The sequence below is a fragment of the Sinohyriopsis cumingii genome, chromosome 6, assembly GCF_028554795.1.
Source record: "Sinohyriopsis cumingii isolate HCF-2022 chromosome 6, ASM2855479v2, whole genome shotgun sequence".
Taxonomy (NCBI): Eukaryota; Metazoa; Mollusca; class Bivalvia; order Unionida; family Unionidae; genus Sinohyriopsis; species Sinohyriopsis cumingii.
Genome location: NC_142966.1, coordinates 142,318,224 through 142,341,654, shown reverse-complemented (window position 1 = coordinate 142,341,654; position 23,431 = coordinate 142,318,224). Strand labels below are relative to the sequence as shown.

Sequence of the window (23,431 nt, the reverse complement as noted above, 5' to 3'; positions counted from 1 at the left end):
GCAATAATTGTATTATTTATATATTTTGGGATTATTCCAACTCAGTAGTAATAATAATTTAATAAATTTATCGATACTGTAAGGAAATTTAATCACGAAAAGTTGTACTCGATTAATCAATCAAACTGGATGAATACGTAATGCTCAAGTAACTCAATTAATCAGAACAGCACTAACTGGTATCCTACATGCATCTTTCCCATCATTAACTGGTATCCTACATGTATTTTTCCCATCATTAACTGTATCCTACATGTATTTTTCTCATCATTAACTGGTATCCTACATGTATTTTTCCCATCATTCAAGTAACAGAAGACTACATTGATGGTAAAACGTGTATCTGCAAAGATGCATATTATCAATAAATCATACCCAACAATCTCTTCTCTCTTCTCTCTCTCCCTCTCTCTCTCTCTCGGTGGTCGCTGTGAGGTCATCAACTCCTGTGATGGGCAATTATTCAAATGAGATTCATATAATAAAACAATAGGTGTCAATACATAAACATGTGACTTAATTACATCATTATAAAATGGGAAGCACTTCTCAAGTCTGTTCGAAATCATGCTGTTCTATATGTAAATGGATATGATTATTCAAATCAACAACCATAATACAGCTGTAAATTACATATTATTTAAACATTCCATTTGTCTGGGCTTCTAAATACCCTTATCTATATCTGCTGACCATACGTAAAATAGGCCTTGCATAACTTCAGAAAGTTATCTATCAGGCCATAAACTCCTTATGATTTTTACACACCCTTTAATATAACCTTGACAACTGAGATTTCAATCATTACGCATTACATCAATAATTTTATAGATCTTAACTTCAATTCAGTAACAACCACTTCAATTGTCCTGAGCTGCATTAATATTAGAACCTGAAGAACAGAACAGGTTCAAAGCTTGATTGAATTCGCATTTACTGTATAAACTCCGCTTATAAGATGAGTCCAAATGCAAACTGCACATTCACAGATCTGCCATCACATAATGTGCCAGAAGATCCGGGTCTATGCATTTTATAAGGAGTAATCAATACAACAAACTTAGACCCTGATCTGCAGTGGCATTATGCTAAGGCAGATTAGGATCTTTGGTGTTTGCAGATTAACTTATAAGCAAGTACATATGGTAAGATACTCATGACATAACCTCTGAGGGGAGTTTGGCATGAGCTTGATTGATTTTATATTATATAATCATGACAACAACATACTTCTAGATGGGTCTAGGATGAGGAAAAAAGCAATAAGCTTTGGGGGCAATCAGTCATTATAGTTTTCTCCATTCTCATCAGACTACCAATAAACAGAAGAAAGTGAAAAGGTGGAACATATATTGTCAAAGCACTGAAATAAATCTTCTAAATCTTGCATTCCGAACCTGCAGTTGTTGTTATACTGAGCTGCAGGTGTGTTGCTTTTCAATGATCTATTAAACTGGAATAAAAGATCAAAAGTAAAATTTGTTTTGAATCCCAATGTGAGCAAATTTACTTGAGACTGTCAGATAGAATGCAAATTAAATAAACACTGATGTGGACAAAATGAGGAACAGTTGAAATAATAGCACCATAGTTTTGATCTGTGTAGCAATTAAACTATTATAACACTGAAATTAGTTTCTTATGTAAATCCCACATTGAAATTCAAACAGCCAACTCTTACAGTAGAGAATTCTTAGTGGCCCATGACTCACACGACCATCAACAAACCAATACATGTATGGCATTTTATGCAAGCATTAAGATTCAGCTGTGCATCTACTTTAATATTATTTACGTCAGTAGAACAGGCCAGCCATATGATAAAAGATGTTTCTGTTTTTACGTTATGAAGTAAACAACCTTGCATGTATTGAAGCTGTCAAAAATGCAAAGTACAGATCTGCCCAAAATATGCTATATAGTCAGTCATTCATCATACAACATGGGGAATTATTTTATCATATATGACCAAATTTGTAATAGCACCACGCAATTTAGAGTTCAGATGAGCACCATTTTCATTTAGAACCAATTACACTCAAATACAAGTGTTTTTGTTAAAACCCCTTCTTGAAATAACCATCTTTTAGGAGGGATAGCAATATAAAGATTTTTAAGACGGTAATCAAGACAGGCAGTTTGGAAGTTAGAACATTGCTTTAATAAATGAAACTATATATTGTAAGAAATTTTTACATCCCACCCAACAACAATAAATGCTGGTACATACTGCCATCCATTAAAAAGAAGCTGTACAAAAATTTACACATTTTGGAATGTCATACCAGAGTCATTTTCATTTGAACTACATGTATATTTAAAGAGAAGTCTTATAGTGAAAAGCCCATACCAATATGATCAAACTTCAAGAAGAGTAGTGATAAACAGATTTTCAAGATGGACACCATGATCATCAACACAATTTTATGTGCTAATTTCATTTAAGAAAAGCAAGAAGTCTTTAATGAAAGATCACATCTTTATGACCATCTGTTCTGGAAAAATATTTAAAAGAAGATTTATTTCAAGATGGCTACCACTGTTGCACCTCTGGTGGTCTAACTGACACCATTTTCATTTAGGATCAGCTACTGTGAATATCATAAACAGTTTTTCAGTGGAAAGGCCCCATGTTGCCATCATTATCCACGCAGGAGAAGCGGTGAAACCAAGAATTTCAAGATGGCCACCATGGTGGTTACAATTGGAGGTGTAACTGTCACTATTTTCATTTGGGACCAACTAAAAAGTATAAGAAGTCTCTGTGAAAACCAGTGTTGAAATGAATATCATCTATTCATCTGTACACTAAAAAAATTTTAAAGACGGCCATCATGGAAGCAACATTGGGCATCTAAGAAGCACCATTTTCATTTACAATCAACTACATATTAAGTCTTAATATCAACTGGATGGTTCATTTGGGAGAAGTATTATAACACTGTTTTCAATATGGCCACAAAGGCTGTGATATTGGATTTCAGATCAGTGCCATTTTACTTAGGACCAACTACAAGCCAAGTCATTCAGTTATAACTCCATACCAATACACCATCCATTCTGTTGTTGTTGTTGTTGTTGTTGCTGTTGTTGTTATAGGGTTTAACGCCATCTTTCAGCACACAATAGGCTATACATGGCAGCTAGTATTAATGGTGGAGGAAGAACCCGGGAAAACCCCGGAAAGAACCACTGACCCACAAGAAGCTACTGGCAAGCTTTCTCACATACCCACATTAGTCGAATCCGAGACTCGAACCCACACAGACAGAGGTGAAATGGCAGTGATCCATAACAGAGAGTGCTTTAGACCACTCGGCCACTCGGGGCCCCCATCCATTCTGTAGAAGAAATGATAAGATTTTCAAGATGAGTATCCAAGGAGCACCCTTTTCATTCAGAACCAAACAGACCTTGGAATGACTGTGTGAAAAGTGTCACTGAAAACATCCCAGTAGTTTAGGAGGTGTAGCAATGACAAACATGATCTAATGGATGGACAAGAACAAAAAGCCATTACAAGATAACTTTTCTTAAGACCAGCAGTCTGTAAAACCAGTGTTGTTCATCAAAAAGTTAACTGAAAGTTACCACCAAAACTTAGATATACGGAGCCATGAGACTCCTCTCTTGTCAAAGTGCGACTTACACCCCCTGAATACAAACTTGACAACTGTGACTTCAATCATATGCACTGACAGTATGTCAAGAGCTTGATGGTTTCTTAACTTCAATTTAGTACCATCAGTATTAGAATCTAGGGAAAGGAAAAGTTCAGAGCTTGACTGATTTTAACATTTGATAATCATAATCTTATAAAAACCGGGTAGCATCTATACAGGAGTAATGGTACCTGCATATGAATGTCATTATGGTGTCACTGCACAAGTGGTATTCAATAATGCTACAAATTTTAATTTACGACCATTTGTATCTTTAATCAACTGGCTCATTAATACTGACATCCATCCATTAAAACACCAAAATTGATATTTTTAATGGATGAAAATAATTATCTTTAACATTGTTTCCATGTCTTCTGCATACCATTAATGCATCCAAATTTCCTGTCATGTAACCACATGATGTAATTCTTGGTTACATGCCAATACACTTTCATACTTTTCATCCTCTGAGGCATAAAACTGTTAAAAATATTATTCAATAAATTGAATCACTTTTCTCACATATGCATACCATCAGAAAATACAAAGAAAACAATATCTGGTTTATTTAATGTATATGGGATATGGATTTGATTGCTCATTTCAAGTAAATGTTTGAAGTAATTTTAATGATTTGTTTCTTTTGGAAACTCTGGTGAGCAAATAAAAATTTCATTAAAGATGAGCACAAATGTTATATTCTATTTATCACATGATGGAAAAAAGCACATATTTTTTGCAACAAAATAGCAAAGTAGTGTTACAGTGACATGATTTACATCAATGTTCTGATGCTTCAAATACATAGCTTGTATTACATGATATAATGTGTTATTTATTATACACATTTAATATGGAGAAACAAAATATGCTATAGGTTTACGAACCTAAATAACATTGTACCAGAGGTCATTTGATAAAACAAGGCATGAAATGAGCCTACATAACATCGTACCAACAGTCATGTGATTAAACAATGTATGATATAAGCCTAAATAAAATAGTATCAATGGTCATGTGATAAAACAAGATAAGATATGAGCACAAATAGAAAAGAATATTACTGAAAAAAAGTATACCGTTTTTACTGGGTTCCAAAAAAATCATTTTAATTCACTTTTTATAAGTTATTAAATCTGAGAGGTCAACTGATAGGAAAAATAAGATAATTAAACAAGAGGCCAAAGTGGATCTGACTCTGCTCACCTAACTTATATAACTCAACAGTTGACCATTTCACAAAGCAACCACATGGGCACATGTAGAATTGTAAAAAGACAATTCATGTAAACTATGTCCCAAACTTGCCATCATGTCAATTTACTTATGTTACTGTAGTTTGATAAATATTCATCAAGGCTTGATATCTGACTCACAGAAGTATATGTTGTATTGTTACAATGAGTTTAAAGTAGACCTGCTTTATATTATCACTTTCATTATGTCTTTTGTATCAAATCAAATAAACCAGGTGGAATAAAAGAAAAGTTAAAAGGCATGCAAGTCCTATCTAAGCAGCCCCAGTTTTGTGTCAGGTCAACTCATTTTGATCAAGTGAACACTCTAATTAGCCTCCTCATTCACAATGTGGTCAAAAATAGCACGGCTACAAAAATGAGTACTTTTTGGTGAAATAAAAAGCATTATTTCACAGATATGGTCCATCGTGGAGAAGCAAGTTTCAGAGTTTGTAGTTAATTTAAAAATCCTGAATTGGAATTGTGAGACTTGCTCATGGATGAGAAGGTTCACTATTATGTGCAATGAAATCATGGCATCAACATTTTACTAATAGAACAAGAAAAAAAAAATCCAATGTTGATATTTTTTCCATGAAATAAATGTCCCTAATTTTTAAAAATAAATGTATCTTGTTTGGTTGTGAATCAACAACAAACAAAAAGCAGTAATGTAATACACAATAATTTTGCATACATGTGGAGGTGTTGGAATTGGAATAATGTTAACAATCTCTCAGAGGTTTTGCATTGTGATAATAATGGTAATTTATACAGAAAAGCAAACAACTTCATTAGAAACAGTGCATTACTGACAATTATTCCCATTTATAAAATAAGCATTCAGCCATTAAACAGTCCAGTTGCTCCCCCCACATTTCTCAATGTCCATTTGGGATGGTATCACTTCTTATTGTTTGGAGATCCCTCAGTAACTATGTTTTGCACCCTGATGAGTACATGTTATTGAGAGAGGTATAGTATGATTTTTTTTCAAACATTCACAACTTTCCACCAGATTAATCAATTTCAATAGGAGTCATATTAAAGACGAAAATATCATGTTTTATTTTCAACGTTTTTAGATTAAATAAAACAAAATGGAAATGAAGCTTCCAACTCTGATGGACATTAAAGCAGTGTGTGTGTCTGTGTGTGTGTGAATACTGCAAAATGGGGATGCGAGTCAGTATGCATAGTAACATTGTGGAGACATCTTGAAACAAGGACTTTTTCAGCATCCACCAATTAATTTTCTATAATTTCACAGAAAACAATATTTAACACTCAACATTTAATTATGTATCATCTAATTAAATCATGGAAATAATTTATCCTTCGATGCTGAAAAATTATTTGACATCAAAAAAATATTTAAACAGCAAAAATCTGGGGTTCTGAAGATTTCCAGTGCAAATGCTGTATTAATTTAGGCTTGGCCACACCTCCTCTCCTGTTTCTGAATTTTAACAATGGTGGTCTTCATCTATGGAATTATGATATACCAACTTGTTCCCTAAGGTGGTTTATTTCAGCCAACTATGCTTTCCAGCATCATGCATGATACACTATAGTATTCACCCATCACTCTGGCAGTTTGTACTTCCCTACTGATTTTAAAAATGAAAAGTATCAAGAATATAAAAAGTCTTTCTCATTTCATTCATTACAATTTTCATTTCTATTTGTTTAATATTAAGAAATGAAATCATTAAATTTAAAAATGGCACTACAACTAAGCATTCAATTATGCTAACCATGTTAATATGCTACTAAGCTTACCAATAATATCACCAAATTTTAAAACCCAAATACGTTAAATTTTGCAGAATTAGCTCTATCCTCATGTACAAGTGTTACACTTCACTTATACATGAAATACCTAATATCCATCACACACAGAGTTTGCTCATAATCAAAATCATCCAACATCTTCATGATATAAGACTATTTAACAAGTCTGAAATTGGATCAGAAATATAACTGTTACATGATAAGCTCAGGCAATCAGGAACAAGATTTGTTATTAATATGTGTTGATCTCACTCATCATCATACTCAACCAGGATCTTGACGATATAAGACTATTCAAAATCAAATTAAAAATAGTCTCTTGATTGGCTGATAACTCAGCCAATCAAATGCAAGCTAATCTATGTACAGGTCTTGCCTGTAATAAAACTCTTCCAACATCTAACTGAATTAGCTTATTTATTAAGTTTGATTATAATCAAATCAGAAATAGTCACCCAAGTCTCAGCTAAGATAACCAGATGCAGGAACACATTATTAATGTGTGGATCTCAATCAAGACCTTGATGATTTTTGTCTTTTACCCAGTTGGACTGAAAATACGATCCATGTTTTTTTTCAGTGTGGTAATAAATTAAGCCAGTATGTTGCAAGACAATGTTATTAATCTGCATGGATCTCACTTATTATCAAACTTGTCTGAGATTTTGATAATATAAACCATATTTTAAGTTTTGTCAAAATCAGAATGTATGTACAGTATGTATGTACATGTATTTACAGAAGTCTGTGACATGTCAGCACAATCCTGGCTATAGTACTCATTTAAAGATAACTTCTACAATGTAAATACATGTAAAACTATTCCAAAGAAACATTAGAAAGATAAACCATTCCAAATCAATGCACGTGTGTGTGTGTGTGTGTGTGTGTGTGTGTGTGTGTGTGTGTGTGTGTGTGTGTGTGTGTGTGTGTGTGTGTGTGTGTATTTTAACTTAGCTTTAACAAAGTTTTAGTCGTACCACTAAAATGTCTGAAGTGTGGCAGTTTATCTAGCACTGGGGCATCATGCCACAGACATGCAGCATGGTGTCCCACTAATTCACATTATCCTAACAGCAGGCCGACCAGTCCTAACACTAGCCTCTTAATGCTGAGTGCCAAGCGAGGTAGCTGCTAGTTATCATTTTTATAAGTCTTTGGTATGACTCGACTGGGATCTGAACCTGTGACATCCCATATCCAAGGTGGACGCTCTGACCACTAGGCCATCGGAGCAGTCCAATGCAAACATGTAGTAATACGTAAATAAAAGCAGAAAGGCAAAATCTTAAACTGTTTAAAAGGTATAAAGAAATTAAAGATAAACATTGAAAAAATATATAATCCTTTAAATATCAAGTCAAAATTTATTATATAAAACTGCATTCTTTACAAATTCCAAGATTTTCTTCTATGGTACATCATCAGCAATCTACTTAACCAAGTTCACATAAAAAAAAAAACTTTCAAAGTAAGGATGTGTATATTAATTAAGATAGTTTTCATCAAAACCAGAGATAATAAATCATAAAATCACTTCATACAATTTGAAAAAAAAACTTAAACCTCTTATATCAATTATATATTTAGTCAGAAGAATTATTAGATCATTACAGTAACAAAATGCTATATGAAACCTGAACACTTGAAAAACAGATCCTTTAAGTAAAAAGATCACACTTGTTTACAAACGCTGTGGGAAATCTTAATGCAGAAAAAGAACAGAATAAATTGACATCAGATACCTGTGACGCACATTCAGGGGTAAAAGTTTACCATTAACAAATCAAGCTATAATTTATTACATCTTTTGATATGATCTTGTGCCTGGTAAATAAAGACCTCAAATATTCCATGGCTATAAAAACCCTACAGGGTTTATCAGGTGATATTTACAAACACACTTTAGGTTCCATTTTAAAAATGTGCAATAAATCTGTTCATTTCACGTCCTGAATAATCAAGCTGCCAGTAAACAAGGTAAAATGGAAAACTAAATAGCACAAGGCAGTTCTTGTAAATCAATATGTCTGTACGAGTTGTACCAGAGTATCTTCATGATTTATTCAGGCCTTATTCCACACATTGCCAGTAGAGATCAACATTAAATGGAAAACTTCATCATCCAAAACCAAGAACTGAGCAATTTAAGAAAAGCTTCCAATACTTTGGTACAGCTGTGTGGTATAAGCTTCCATTGCATGTAAAATCTGCAGAAAATAGAGTGTATGGGGATAGCTATAACGAGTATGTACTGTACATGATACATGTACTAACAGATTATAATATAATTTAATATTACTAATACTGTATTAAGGACATGTTATTATAAATAGTAATCACTATTATCTTTTGCATGATGCAGACTGTTGCACATTTTTCTCAAGGGGACCTTAATGGGAAATACTCCTTAACTACACAAGTCACCCTTTACAAATAAAGTATTATTATTATTAGTATTATTATTATTAGACATTTTTTGCCTTCCTGATATTTTCCCAGCAAGTACTTTTTTTTTTAAAACTGCAAAGAGGTCAAATGATTATAAATTTTAAAAATTATTAAAAATCACAGTAAAGATCTGTGACAACTTTCTGTGACAATGGGTAGTTGAAAAAGTAAGTCAATGACACCCAAGGACCACATATTGAGCTGAAAGACTTTAATGCTTAAGGATTTGTTGTCCAAGTTACAGATATTCGGACGCATAATCCAAATCCAAATCCAATAGTGTCATGATCACTATTGCATAGCTAAACTTTATATTTCTTTCAAATTTCAATATCTACTGGTACTATTTATCTTTTCTTTCAAGATAAACTGATCATTGGAAATACTGTATATTGAATTTAATAAATGGAAAATATCTCTTTAAAAATAAGTCCATAGATTTTGGGGTATGAAAAATAACATGTAAAAACTAACTAGCACACAATAAAGGGCCAATCTTTAACTAGTATCACCTCGTATCAACTGCCATCTCTAATTTTCCCAACCATAATGTTTAATTTACATTTTACCCCTACCTTTCCATCCCAACTCCCATTCACCTGCAGGCAATAATGTTCCATCCCTTTCGAGACTATTAATGATCATTTTCACAGTAAATTCCCTGCAGGCAATAACATTCCATTCTTTTGGGGTGTGCTAAACAAAATCTCCATGCAGGAATAATGTTTCTCTCTTTGGTCTGCATCCGAATGAGATTCTGCAGAGTCGCAAAAATCCCTCTGCAGATAACCAAGTTAACACATAATCATCAAAACACTATGATCAAATTTTTATAAACATAGTAATTTTGATTCTATAATCACAGTATATTTTAGGGAAAGTTACTGTTATGTAATAATTCTGAATTATATCACTGGTTTACAAACTCTTTAACTAATATGCCACACATATTGATACTTTGTCACCTAACATTGTACAATATGGCAGATGTTTGTACCTGCTTACCTAAGTATGGAATACAAATCTAACTGCTTTGTACATATTATTTAGAAAATTTAATCATAATAACATTCAACATATACAAAATTATCATAATTCCATTTTTTGTAGAACGCTTTTATAAAATATTTATTAATATAACTTATATTTTCTGAATCTGTACATAACTATAACTTTCTCTTGCCTATGCAGGGTTTAATCTAAGATGCACATATGCAAGATTCAAGTTAATCTATTTTAAATAATCTCACCAAAAAATTAAGAGTATAGTTAAACCTCCATCATAATTTCAAGCCCTAACTTAACTTTTTAATTTAATCCCTCCAATATTCTGAAAATTACCATGTTTCTTTGAAATGGAGAAGTGATTTCCCTACCCCCCAATTTTGAGTTCAAGAAAACACCTTGCAACCCTGATAATGAGTGTTTGCCAGATGTATGCAGTAGATTGCATGAGAACCTACCTCTGGAAAGCGGGAGAAAAATGTACATTCCAACAACAGGTCTTCAAATATGGTCTGATCTGAAAATTAACAAAGCAAAAATAAAAACTATGAAATTAAGCATTTTAATATTATATCCACCTTGTAACAAATGATCCTCTCCAGCAGTCTGTCACAAGTTTTAAAAAAATTCTGGCTAATAAAATTTCAGGTAATTTGGACATGATTTAACATCTGAAGTGAAAAATTTGGAATCATTTTTAGTTTCATGAAAATCTAACTTCAAGAGATTAATTAGAAAGATTTTTCTGGCCCACAAAAATTTATTACAAATATGTATCAGCACATTCGAGATGTAGAGAACGATAACAGTGTTATTAATGGCAATTATGATTGCTGTCAAGGCATAATGAAATAATGAAAATATTTTTCAGATGCAAAATCAAACAAAAAGAAGATGTGATAGAAGTAATTTATTCATTTCCAATGGTATCTATTTTGCTATTGAGAGAAAAACATCAAAATCTGAGAAGACGAGTTGAGGGGGGAGGGAGGAAAAACAAAACTGATAATTGAAAAACTAAAACAATACATTGTAAGATGTCATATCATCTGCTGTATTATTTACAAAATCAAAACTGATACAAGATTAAAAAAAGCAGTAAATAGTGGCAAAAATAATCTTTCTTGATCTCGATAATTCAGTTAAATTTATTTATACCACATACATTAAAAATAACATGGCATTTGAAGTGTTGGTATAAAACAATCTGATATACTAGTACTGTTGTTGTAGGGTTTAACACCATTTTTCAGCACATGATAGGCTATACATGGCGGCCAGTATTAATGGTGGAGGAAGAACCCGGTAAAACCCTGGAAAGAACCACCGACCCACGAGAAGCTACTGGCAAGCTTTCTCATGTACCCACATTAGCTGAATCCAAGACTCGAACCCTTGAAGACAGAGGTAAGATGGCAGTGATCCGTAATGGAGAGCGCTTTATACCACTCAGCCACTGTTGGTATATCAAATTGTGATCCATCCATGGCACATTAATATGCATATATAAATATTCTCACAACCATGTGCAGTTGATTCTAGATCAATGATTAATTTCCACATTAATCATTAGTGACGTATGAAAATAACGATAAAAAGTATTAATAATCCCCAATTTCTAAATGAATTTAATATGGTACACATTTTCATCACAATCCTTTCTGCTTCCCCTCCCCTCTCATGCATATACTATCCATATATTCTATATTTATACACGGCCCTAGGTGACTGATTGGTATAAAGCACTCGCTTGCACCAGTCACTGCAATCTCTCCTCTTGGTCTCAGTCTCAGGTTCAGCCAATGTGGGTATGTGAGAAAGCTTGCCTGGAGTAGCATTCTGTGGGTCACTCAGGTTCTTGCCAGGGTTTTCCTGGTTTCTTCCTCTGCAGTTATACAGGTTACCATGTATAGTCTCTTGTGTGCTGAAAAATGGCATTAAAACCACAACAACAACAACAGGAATTTATTCAAAATAATGAAAAGAATTTTAAAAAAGCTGATCACAAGGATCAATTTGTAAAGTACCATGACTTTTCAATATGTAAGCTATGGCTGAACTAGAGATGCCACCTGATTACATTCCCTTATCAAATATGAATGATGTAAAATAAATTAAACCCAAAGTAATTACTAAGAAAGATATTCATTATTCTGACATGATATAGCTCTTGTTGTATATAAAAGTATGTATATATGTATAATGGATGAAAGGAGGGATTGATTTTTGCCAAAGAGATAGCTATCATCTAAGTAGACAGCTAATGCATAGTGAGAACCAGCAAGGTACAAAAGGTCAAAAGAATCTATTCCCCTACAAACATTTCTTTTGGATTCCATATAGAACGCTTCAATAATCTATATGAAACAAATATGGACTGAAAAACTTGTGGGATCTTAATTTATTCCATACCCAATCCAATGAGCACTTCACAACAAGAAAAATTTCCATATAGATCAAAATTTGTAGATTTAACCATCACCATTATTTTTCATATGGAAAGCACATTCCCGTGAATAAAATCATCGAAAATATTGTACAAATTTTTCTTAACAACTATCTGATTCAAGGAGAAATATCAAATAAGACAGATGTCAAGGAAAATTCTGACAAAAATATTTTACTGGCAGGAGTTTGAGAAGGATTAATAATGTATATACTCTCTTATAAATCGAGTCCAACTGCAAAGTGCAGAGACCCAGATCTGCCAACACATGCGATGGCAGATCTGGATCTGTGCAGTTTATAAGAAGTATGATGGCAGATCAGTATCTCTCTTGTAGCTTGACTTGACTTCTAAGTGAGTATAAATGGCATATAGTTGTATAAATTTTGAAGAAAACCCATGCATGTCAGTTTGTTTATTTCCAGCAAATTCGCCAAATAAATAACCAAAACTAACTACTGACATGAACACCAACTAATGAACAGTGTGAGTGATTGTTTTCATGATACTACATCCATGATTGATTCACTTTCATGGTTGCTATTGTGTAGTCAAAATTTTATCCATTAAAATCCAAACAGGTTCAAAATGACTAGTTCTAATACATAATAGTGGGGTGGTCTCTGTTACGGGATTGTAAAACAGGAATACTGAAGGAAATAAGTGTGCCTAAACTGAATGTATTATTACTATAGAGAACTGGTCTCAGTATAAGGGCAGACATTTAAATGGGGTTTAACTGTATGTGTATGTGATGTGCCTTCCAGCCATGACTCCATGTTATAAGTCTGGTAAGTGGTGGTGAGGGAGTATGGTGCTGTGGGGGGGGGTGCTGTGTGGGGGGGTAAACAATAGAGGAGGCAGTGAAATCATGTGTGACAAAAGGCTTTACATGCATGGTACATCTCAAAGAGTTTAGAAACTTTACCAAAATGAAACTAAAATACATAAATTAACAGAGAAGAGCACTGAAAACATTTGTGGTCTTTAGCCATGCTTTAAGGCCCCTGGATCAGAGAAATTTCAGATGATTTCTGCAAATCTACATCCTGTAGGATTGTAATCTTGAGTCACAGTAGTGCAGTTGTTTGAGTGTCAGATTAATAAACCAAGGGTCACAATTAATACCTGTACAGGATAACATATCAGTGGGTCCTTGGGAATGGCATGTACCTTCTATTTCCTCCAAATGATATGGTCAAATAATGTTAAAAATGTCCCCCAAAAAAGCAACCAACATACCAAGTCTTACCTCTGTAATAAACAGTAAAGATGTTTTTGCATTTACAAGAAACATTATGGGAGGACATGCATTCAGATGGAACAAATATACCTGCTTTTTTGTCCAATAAGCAGATACAGATAATTTCTGGGGACAAAAATATACATCAACAGATCAGTGGCTCACATTGCTAGATTATCAATAAGTTTGCATGACCATCCATATTCTGATTAAATTTTCAAAGGTGAACTTCTGATACTACCATCTTCAAAGTACCGTTCAAGAACCTTTACAAACACTTGACCCAAATCCCTCAGAACATGATATCTATATGAAGTGCAACCTGAACCAGTAACAGCGATAATGTTCTGCTTCTGTCTATATGAAGATAGGTTACCGTATTCAACTGGTAAGCAATGCATTCAAGTTGCAGCTTCATTCAACTTGTCAGCTTCCATGAAAATATGAAGAATCGTAATCTAGATCAATTATTTAATCTTTTTTCTGATCCTGATTGTAGGATAAATATTTTCATTCTTGTCACAGTTATAATACGATATATGGTTTCACTAGATCAACTACATTTTTTCATTTGAATGTGGCATATGTGCATCTTCCTTGGCACTGATGAGACAAAAGTATTTTATTTGTTTAAGTCTAACCTAGGGAGCTGAATCATAATGTAAAACATAACCTTGAAAGAATTAAAGCCTGTTTGGTACATGCACAAAACTACAGTTGTTCTTGAGTCAATGGAAAGAACAAGTTTTATAAGATATAAGGATATGGTGAGGCTCTCAGGCTAAAGTGCATTCATAAGCCACATCAAAAGAGTTCTTGTGCCCGACTCATAACAAAACACGAATGTGGTTTTTCATTAATTCTTTCTAAACATATCTGCCTTGCAGTGTTAATGAAATTTCAAAATGAATTTGGATTTATACAAATATAATTTGGAGTGTCTAAGAATATCAATGTGCAGACATGAGGGAAAACACCTAAATAGTTTCATTCTGGGTATGTGACACAAAAATAGGGATCAAACAACTGTATTGAACTTCAGATCAACCATATAAGATCAAATTATTATGTAATACCCTAAACTAATATTCACATTTTTATTGAAAAGGGAGTGACTTTATCCTAAAGTAAAAGTGATTTAATTGATATCAACATTTTTATTTACAGTAATTGGGAACGTTTTGCCTCATGTGAGCATCAGCTAATAATCATTCGATAACATAATAAATACAGGTTCCTGAAATCATTAACTGTTTGCCAGGATTTCCTGGTATTGATTCTGCTTAAATTACACAATGAAACATGAGCTCAAGTTTAGATCATGTAGATTTAGTATCTGCAGTGACAGAAGCACATGATGTAAACAATGGTACCACACAAACAACAGAAAGCATTTTTAATACAAATGTTTTGTTAAGAAAGTACAGTTAATTATATTTTTCCTGAAAAAAGAATTCCATGCTATCCCCCAGTCATACATGTATGAAAATTAGTTCACTGTGACCTAATTTGCACAGATGAGTACTGCACTCACTCAGGTATATTCACTTTCAAATGTAAAATTGGGTCTATGACCACTGGTGCATAGAATTAAGTGACCTATAAAATAAAAAAAATTGCAACTATGCCAGACACATAGAAAGATAGAAGGGGTGACATATGTAAGGAAAGATTAAGAGATGTGCATGGATAAAATTATATACTAACACAAACAGGATTTTTCTATGCTTTTCAAAATAAATGGAGTTTTGAGTCCATATGATTAGGGAAATTGCATGTACATGTAATTTAACCAAACTGGATATTGTCCTTCTAAAATTTTAGAATTCTTACCAACAATTTTGTCTGTTTTTGATTGGAATCTTTCAGTAAGTTCAGAATTCTCTTCAAGATCACTACTGTTTAAGTGTCTACTTTAGTAGAAAACGTGTATCATTTTTGGATTGGTCCTCTAGTACTGCTAATTAAGTAGCCTGGGAAAATACCAGTGTAACAGAACACAAATATGAGGCATAAAAAATAGCAACTGATATTTTATTTTTGATATAATAATATCTATTTTTGTACCCAATACCATACTGTAAATTAAATTCATTGAGAGAAATGATGGTGGATCTAATTTACACACTTTATTCCACTGAGCACCACATCACTGACAAGTACTTTAAAATGATTCAAATGATTTGATTAACTTTGACAAATGCTACATAAACGTCCATATGAAATCATGTATGAGATTAACTGAAAGTTTACTGAATGAACCCTATTGTTGTATCCCTCCATAATACTTAAAGTGTTCGGTGCTCACTTTTCTATAATTTGATCAGTGACCCCTGTATCTATCAGTAAACTCCTCAACGGTGTGCATTAATCACAGGTAGTCACAGAGTTACAAATAGTAGTTTGTTAGAAACATACCAAGAGAAACAGAATTTCCCCATGCTATTAATTGATATGATTTTCCCTTGTTGATTGAATATGAAGTGGCTTGTGTGCATGTTGGCTATACAATGTGTCATATTATCAATTTAAGGCTTGGGGTTGCCAGTCAACCATATTCATCAGCAGCCAAATAACTCCTACACTGACTGGTTACCTTGCTCATATCTGGATTTAATTAATGGACTGGTAAACCAGTTTGAATATAGGTCATTCTAGTGCAATATCACCAGTTTTATATTGTAATGATTTAGTACTCTGCAAGCCTTGGACAAATTAATATTTTAAATATTTAACTACAACAGATAATATCATTAATAACTAAGAGAAACCAAAAAAAAGTTTTTATTTTAAAAATCCAAATAGTCCTCTGTACACAAAAATAACATGATATGTACTTGGTCTTGTTCAAAGTAACCCAGAAATAGCATTAATTATGCTTGTACAGTTACACAACAATATTTTTTCTTTCATGCTAAGATTTTTTTTTTTAAATCACTGTTGCTATAATTAAACCTAGGATTTGAAAATGATAGCAACACATGCAAAATATAAATTTATTTTAAACACGTTTTATAACAAAATTTGTCAAGTTAGATAACTGACACAACATATTAGAAAGCGCAATAGTCCAAAAATATACAGTTAAAGCAGAGTATAAATATTCTTCTAGCATGCTAGTAAAACCTTTCAAATGAGAACATTTTTGACAAGACAGAGATTGCAGTAAAATAAACATAGATGTTGGATAAATAAATACCACAAAGTTTTACCATATTCAACAATGGCCAGTTGTTGATTTGAAGTACAATTGGGTTCAGGCAAAGGTTTTGATACTGCATTAAATCAGATGTGAACAAAGTTTCAACTCTGACTTTTTAAAACCTCCAAAAAATGAACATAATAATGACCATCATTTGAACCTATCATGCAAATGGAGGCCTCAAAAGTCCTGTAGACTCTACAGCAACTGGTGAAATTACTTTGATAATATATTACTAGATGTTGTTGGTAACAGATGATATCCTGGTGACAAGTGAAACCGCTGCTTTAACAAAACACCTTTGTTGATAATAAGATCCCTATAATGAGACTTCTTAATCCAAAGACCTTCCATTTTGAATCCACTATGATGAACAGTCTGCATACATAGGATTCTACTGCTGGTAGGATTTACCACATAATGCTTTTGTGTCAAATTTAAAAAAATAAAAGGAAAACAAAATATATGGCCACATTACAGAAACCAACCAGAATTTGTCTACTGGGGACAGGATTTTTCCACCAGTACAACGAACAGTGCCATGATACATGCCAAGTAGCTGGATTAAGAATTGTTTAACAATGGCAATTATGTGTACACATAAATTGATTACCCTACTGTTGTAATTAAGGCAGGGTGTGGGTTTTTTTATGTGTTATATAAAGGGATTAATGGTAGCTCATGGCTTTTGAATCTTTGATTAAAAATCAGCCAACCTTAGGCTGAGATGAGATAAAATGGAGAGTCTAAGCGAAAAATGATTTTGGCAGAAATGCTCCAGTATCTTGATGTTTTTAAAGGAAATATGTCAAATTGCTTAATTCTGCACTTTTTCCCAATGCAAAGAAAAACCTATTGTCTAAGAAATATTACAAGCCCTTTAGCAATGCATGGAAATCAGGGATGAAGTGTATGCAGGTGAGCAGTAATGGTCCTTAGTTTGCACTGTGTGTTTCATGCAAAGTGAATTTAACACATTAACCCCTAGCGACGACTTAATGGGGCAGGAGGTAGTAGCCTACTGCCAAGCTCTGTAGCGTCATGGTCATGCATGATACACTAAAGTGGATGGTATTATAGAAAGGTAGACAGATGTAGCTCTACAATGATACCAAATGATCTGGAATATCTAGTTACACTACAAAATACAAATAAAAAAAACTCATTTTTTGGACCTGACTTTTTTCTACCCAAAATTTGCCCGTGGTCGGAATCCAATTTTGTGTCTGGATTTGAGACTTTTTGGTCTCAGATCTAAGGCAAACCGGTAGGAACTGCAAACAGACGGATGACCCTTTGCAAAAAGTAGGATAAGATGGGCATTTGGAATAAAGAGTGGTCTCCATACAAAAATAATGGCTCCATTTAGCAAAAAAAAGAAAAAAAGAACTCCAACTTTTACCCTTCTGCTCATGCGCGAGTCAACTAGCCAATGAAAAACGATGTTTCTAACACTACTAGGCAGTATGTTATTAAAAGATCACCGGGGATTTGGTGTTTTCGAATCTATTCAGAAAAAGCCTTCAAAAAGTGTTACCTACTCGATTTTCAGGTGAAAATGACAAAAAGCTCCAAGGGATATTGTGTTAAGATAGTATATGATAGTATATGGAGGAAAAAATTATATCACCAAGCATATGCAGACACCATCATATGGAACCAGTGATTTTTCTGTAACCAATACACCCACTCTGAATGCTTTTGTCAAAACTGACAATTGCAGAGATCTGATTTGCAAATTTTGTTGCACAGCACAATTAACTAGTTATGTTTGCAGGCTATTAGACAACAAATTTCACAAGAGGGTCCAAAGACAAGGCATACTGTCACTCAGGTCCTCACACACCATTAGGACAGAGAAGATGAAAATATGTGTAGGAGTCAGATGTTCACTTTCATGATTAAGAATATCTATTATGGCAAAAATGTACTTATTTTGTGTTCAATTCCCTGAAAACATGTCAACTTTATGCCGATAAGAATCTACTGTCTTAGATTCCAATCAACTGATCCAAATTCTGAAATCAATTTTATGTCATGGTTCTGTCACTTGTACGAGTCTGTCTACTTTTAATAACTGTGATAATAAAACTAATTTGTTTCTTTCCTTATATGAACATTTCAAGAAGTAGTGACTCATTATATATATGTGTGTGTGTGTGTGTGTGTGTGTGTGTGTGTAGTATGTACGCTGTATCAATGATATACCACAAGATGTATTAATTTTTCATTAAAAGTAAAGAGGGCCTTGCTGAGTTTCCTTTTATTGAAAACTTTATACAGTGAGTGGTATATCATTGATACAGCATACATACTGTACATATATTTCATTTATATCACATACAAATACATATATTTGCCCTCTGAACAGAGTTCAGATTTACCTCAGGCAGCTGTGTATTGACCGAGTGAATAAACTCCTCACATCCATGAGTGTGTCCACTATAAAATGTAGTTCTATGCCTTTTGTGGCTAATTAATTCACAATCACCTTTACGTATCAACAAGTTGATTGTTTTCTTTTTTAGTTTCTATTTTTCTTCACACTGATTAAATCAATATAATACACACTTATGATTCGAACATGAAAGATGGTTTTAATCATAAAAGTAGAGCACTACAAACGCCTCGGTTAGCTATGCCATTCACATGAATGCTATGCCATTCGCCTACTGTCACATGGAAATTAATGTGGAATAGAAACTAAGCAAAATGACAAACTAACAAGAGGTAATTAAACTATTTTGATACATTTACAGTTGATCTAAGTCATTATTCTGCTTTAATAACAGTACCGCTGACCGTAAACACACTCTCTCTCTCTGGTTGGTTTGACTTCAAAACTCTCTCTCCCAATCTCTGGTCGGTTTAACTTTAAATCTCTCTCTCTCATCCTTTGGTCAGTTCGACTTAACTTTTACCATCATTCATAAGTCAAGCGACATCGTGGAATGGCACCAATGAAAATCCTCTACACTTATTTCACAGATTTTAGCCTTATCTTGCTACAATGGTCCAGAGAGAGACAGCAGCCTTTCGATATTTTCATATTTAATTAACAATAATCGATTTTTAGAACATTATAGTATCTTTAACAAACAACAACAACAGCAACAACAAAACATTAAATATATTACAGTATATGTACTATATAACCGAGAAATTTACTGTATAATCTCAACATGGTTTGCAACTTTGTATCACTGATAAACACTGTAGATAAATCCCAAGGAAAGTGTACACATATCGTTATGACAAACCATATTCTTGCAGGTTACTTGGTGTAATTTCTATTTCAAGGTTTTAATCCAGCCCAAATTCCTTTTCTCTCACTCCACATTTCTGCATAGTTTGTCCATTAAGCATGAGAGGGGAGGGGAGAATGGAAAGCAGAAAGGATTGTGATGAAAATATGTACCATATTAAATTCCTTTAGAAAATGGAGATTATTAATACTTTTTGTCGTTATTTTCATATGTCACTAATGATTAATGTGTGGAAATTTATCATTGATCTTGATCTAGAATCAACTGCAGATGGTTGCGAGAATGTTTATATATGTGTATTATTGCACCATGATATTGGTATATCAAATTGCTTTATACCAACACTTTAAATGCCATGTTATTTTTAATGTATGTGGTAAATATATATATATATATATATATATATATATATATATATATATATATATATTTATATATATATATATATATATAAACTGGAGAACCTAAATTAAAATACCAGTAATCAGTATTGACTCTATTTTGCAACTATAGCATTCATGCTGAAAATGACCAATGGAATGAAGGTTGTTTTAGCCACAAACTGCAAACGATATATAGTTAAATTAAACTGAAGCATAAAGTAACTTAAGATGCTTTTCTAGAATAAAATTCTGTTAAAAGTACAGAGGTCATGTGTGTGTGTGTGTGATTTGGATTTATAACGTAGCTTTAACAATTGTTCAGTCATATCACTACGATGTCTGCAGTGTGGCCGTTTATAGTGATGTCTAGCACTGGGGCATCATGCCGCAGACATGTAGCATGATGTCCCACCCAGTCACATTATCCTGACACCAGGCTGACCAGTCCTAACACTACCCTCTTAATTAATGCTGAGTGCCAAGCAAGGCAGCTGTTAGTACCATTTTTATAAGTCTTTGGTATGACTCAGCCAGGGATCAAACCCACGACCTCCCACATCCAAAGCAGATGCTCTAACCACTCATGGTGACTCATAATAATCTGTTTATTCCAAGCCATAATACAAGAGACAGAGAAGATCAAACTATACAGAAAGAATGAAACAAGATATACAAGTGTAGACAGATTGCTGTAAACAGAGAGATGTATTACAGTATAACCTCTTGTGAGAGACCACCCCTTCTGACAACAAGTGGTCTCTCAAGGCAGGTGGTGTCTCATTACAGGTCAGAACACTCAGTCTATATAACTGATTAATCAGTGTACTGAGAAAGTCATCTCTTAAAACAGGTGGTCTTTCATGGCAGTGGTGTTACTAGACAGGTTTTCATTTAATATTTTGGCACCTATAATGATCATTCTAAAAGTTATTTCTGTGCAAGGCAGTAACATGTTTTCTAGACTACATCTAGACTTGCTTTTATCATTGTTTTTGGCATAATGATCACTTGCGCTGGAATATAGCAGGCATTTTTTTACCCAGGTGGCCAAGTGCTCTTAGGTGCTAAGCTTTACAGATCAATGGCATCTGACCTCTGTTTGCATGGGTTTGAGTCTTGGCTCAGCCAATGTGGTATGTGAGAAAGCCTGCCAATAGCTTCCCATGGGTTGGTGGTTCTTCCCAGAGTTTTCCTCCACCAAATATACTGGCCATCATGTATAGGCTACCATTACTTAAAAATGGTGTTAAACCCACAACTCCCACTCCCAAATCACCCAATCCATTTCACTACTGCTATCTACAAAGAGTCTTTACACTCCTAATAAAAATTTAAGTACTCATAATTGTGATAAAAAAAAGAAACCTGATCCTTCGCAATTGGAACAACTAAACCAGATATCTCATTGGCTGACTTGCAATTGGAACAAATAAACCAGATATCTCATTGGCTGACTTGCAATTGGAACAACTAAACCTGAGATATCTCATTGGCTGACTTGCAATTGGAACAACTAAACCAGATATTTCATTGGCTGACTTGCATACATTGCTACATCTTGGGGTGGAAGGGACTATCAAAAACAAATAAACAATAACAAAACAGATACATTTTGGAAATGTACAAGTCCTTAAGTTTTATTGTGTGTGAGTGTGTGTGTGATTTGGATTTTTAACGTAGCTTTAAAAAATTTTCAGTCATATTGCTACGATGTCTGCAGTGTGACAGTTTATAGTGATGTCTAGCACTGGGGCATCATGCCACAGACATGTAGCATGATGTCCCACCCAGTCACATTATCCTGACACCAGGCCGACCAGTCCTAAAACTAACCTCTTAATGCTAAGCGCCAAGCGAGGCAGCTGTAAGTACCATTTTTGTAAGTATTTGGTATGACTCTGCCGGGGATAGAACCCATGACCTCCCGCTTCCGAGACGGACGCCTAACCACTAGGCCACCGGAGCGGTTGAAGTTTTATTGCTTGCAATTTCCGTTCTCAATGTGTGAGTAGTTTTTACTTTATTTATACCAACTCTGGTGCAGTCCCACACAAGGTACAGAAAACATTATGGCTAGACGGAAATGGCACTGATGTTTTTTTTTAGGCCAAAGTGGGTGAATTTGTGACTTTGTAGTTAGAGGGCCTGAAATGTGAAAATGAAATAAGGCAGAATACAAGATAAGGTCACATTTTCAAATTATGCATACCCATAATCAAATTATTGCACTCAACAGTGAATATGGAGATGCCCATTCTTTAGTGATGTGTGTGTGGGGGCCTACATTAACAGTGTGGAGAGACATCTATTCAGTGATTTCACTTTTGCCAAGTTTTTGAAAATTACTCATTTTGATTAATAATCATATAAGAATAATTATCATACAGAGTGTGCTGTGTGCAAACATTTATAGGAACACTCAAGTATTCATTGAATTCATTTTGCTTTAACATCCCAATTTGTGTGCACTGTGTCACAGCTCTTACCTTAATGGGGAGTACCTGAAAAAATATTGACAGGGACACTTTGGTTGTACTTTATAAATAACATCAAAATCTCTGTACTTTAGGAGGAATAATTCATTTTGGGGAGCATCATTGTCTAGTTTTATCTGATAAATTCTACAGAGTTGAATAGACCCATTTGAAGTTCAGTTATTGTGATATGAACCATTCCATTTGCATACTCTGGTTGCCTTGTTGTACAGCCCATGCCAGGAAGCACACATAATGTGGAAA

General features: G+C 33.8%; 1 protein-coding gene across 1 annotated transcript in view; it reads right to left on the bottom strand.

The window, feature by feature from the left end:
* Positions 1–23,431, bottom strand: part of LOC149798158 (protein NSUN7-like) — a 128,605-nt gene that overhangs the window by 30,680 nt on the left and 74,494 nt on the right. Inside the window, exon 3 of the mRNA XM_089963261.1 lies at positions 10,612–10,670. Coding sequence (XP_089819387.1) covers positions 10,612–10,670 — 59 coding nt within the window. The remainder of the gene's footprint in view (positions 1–10,611; positions 10,671–23,431) is intronic.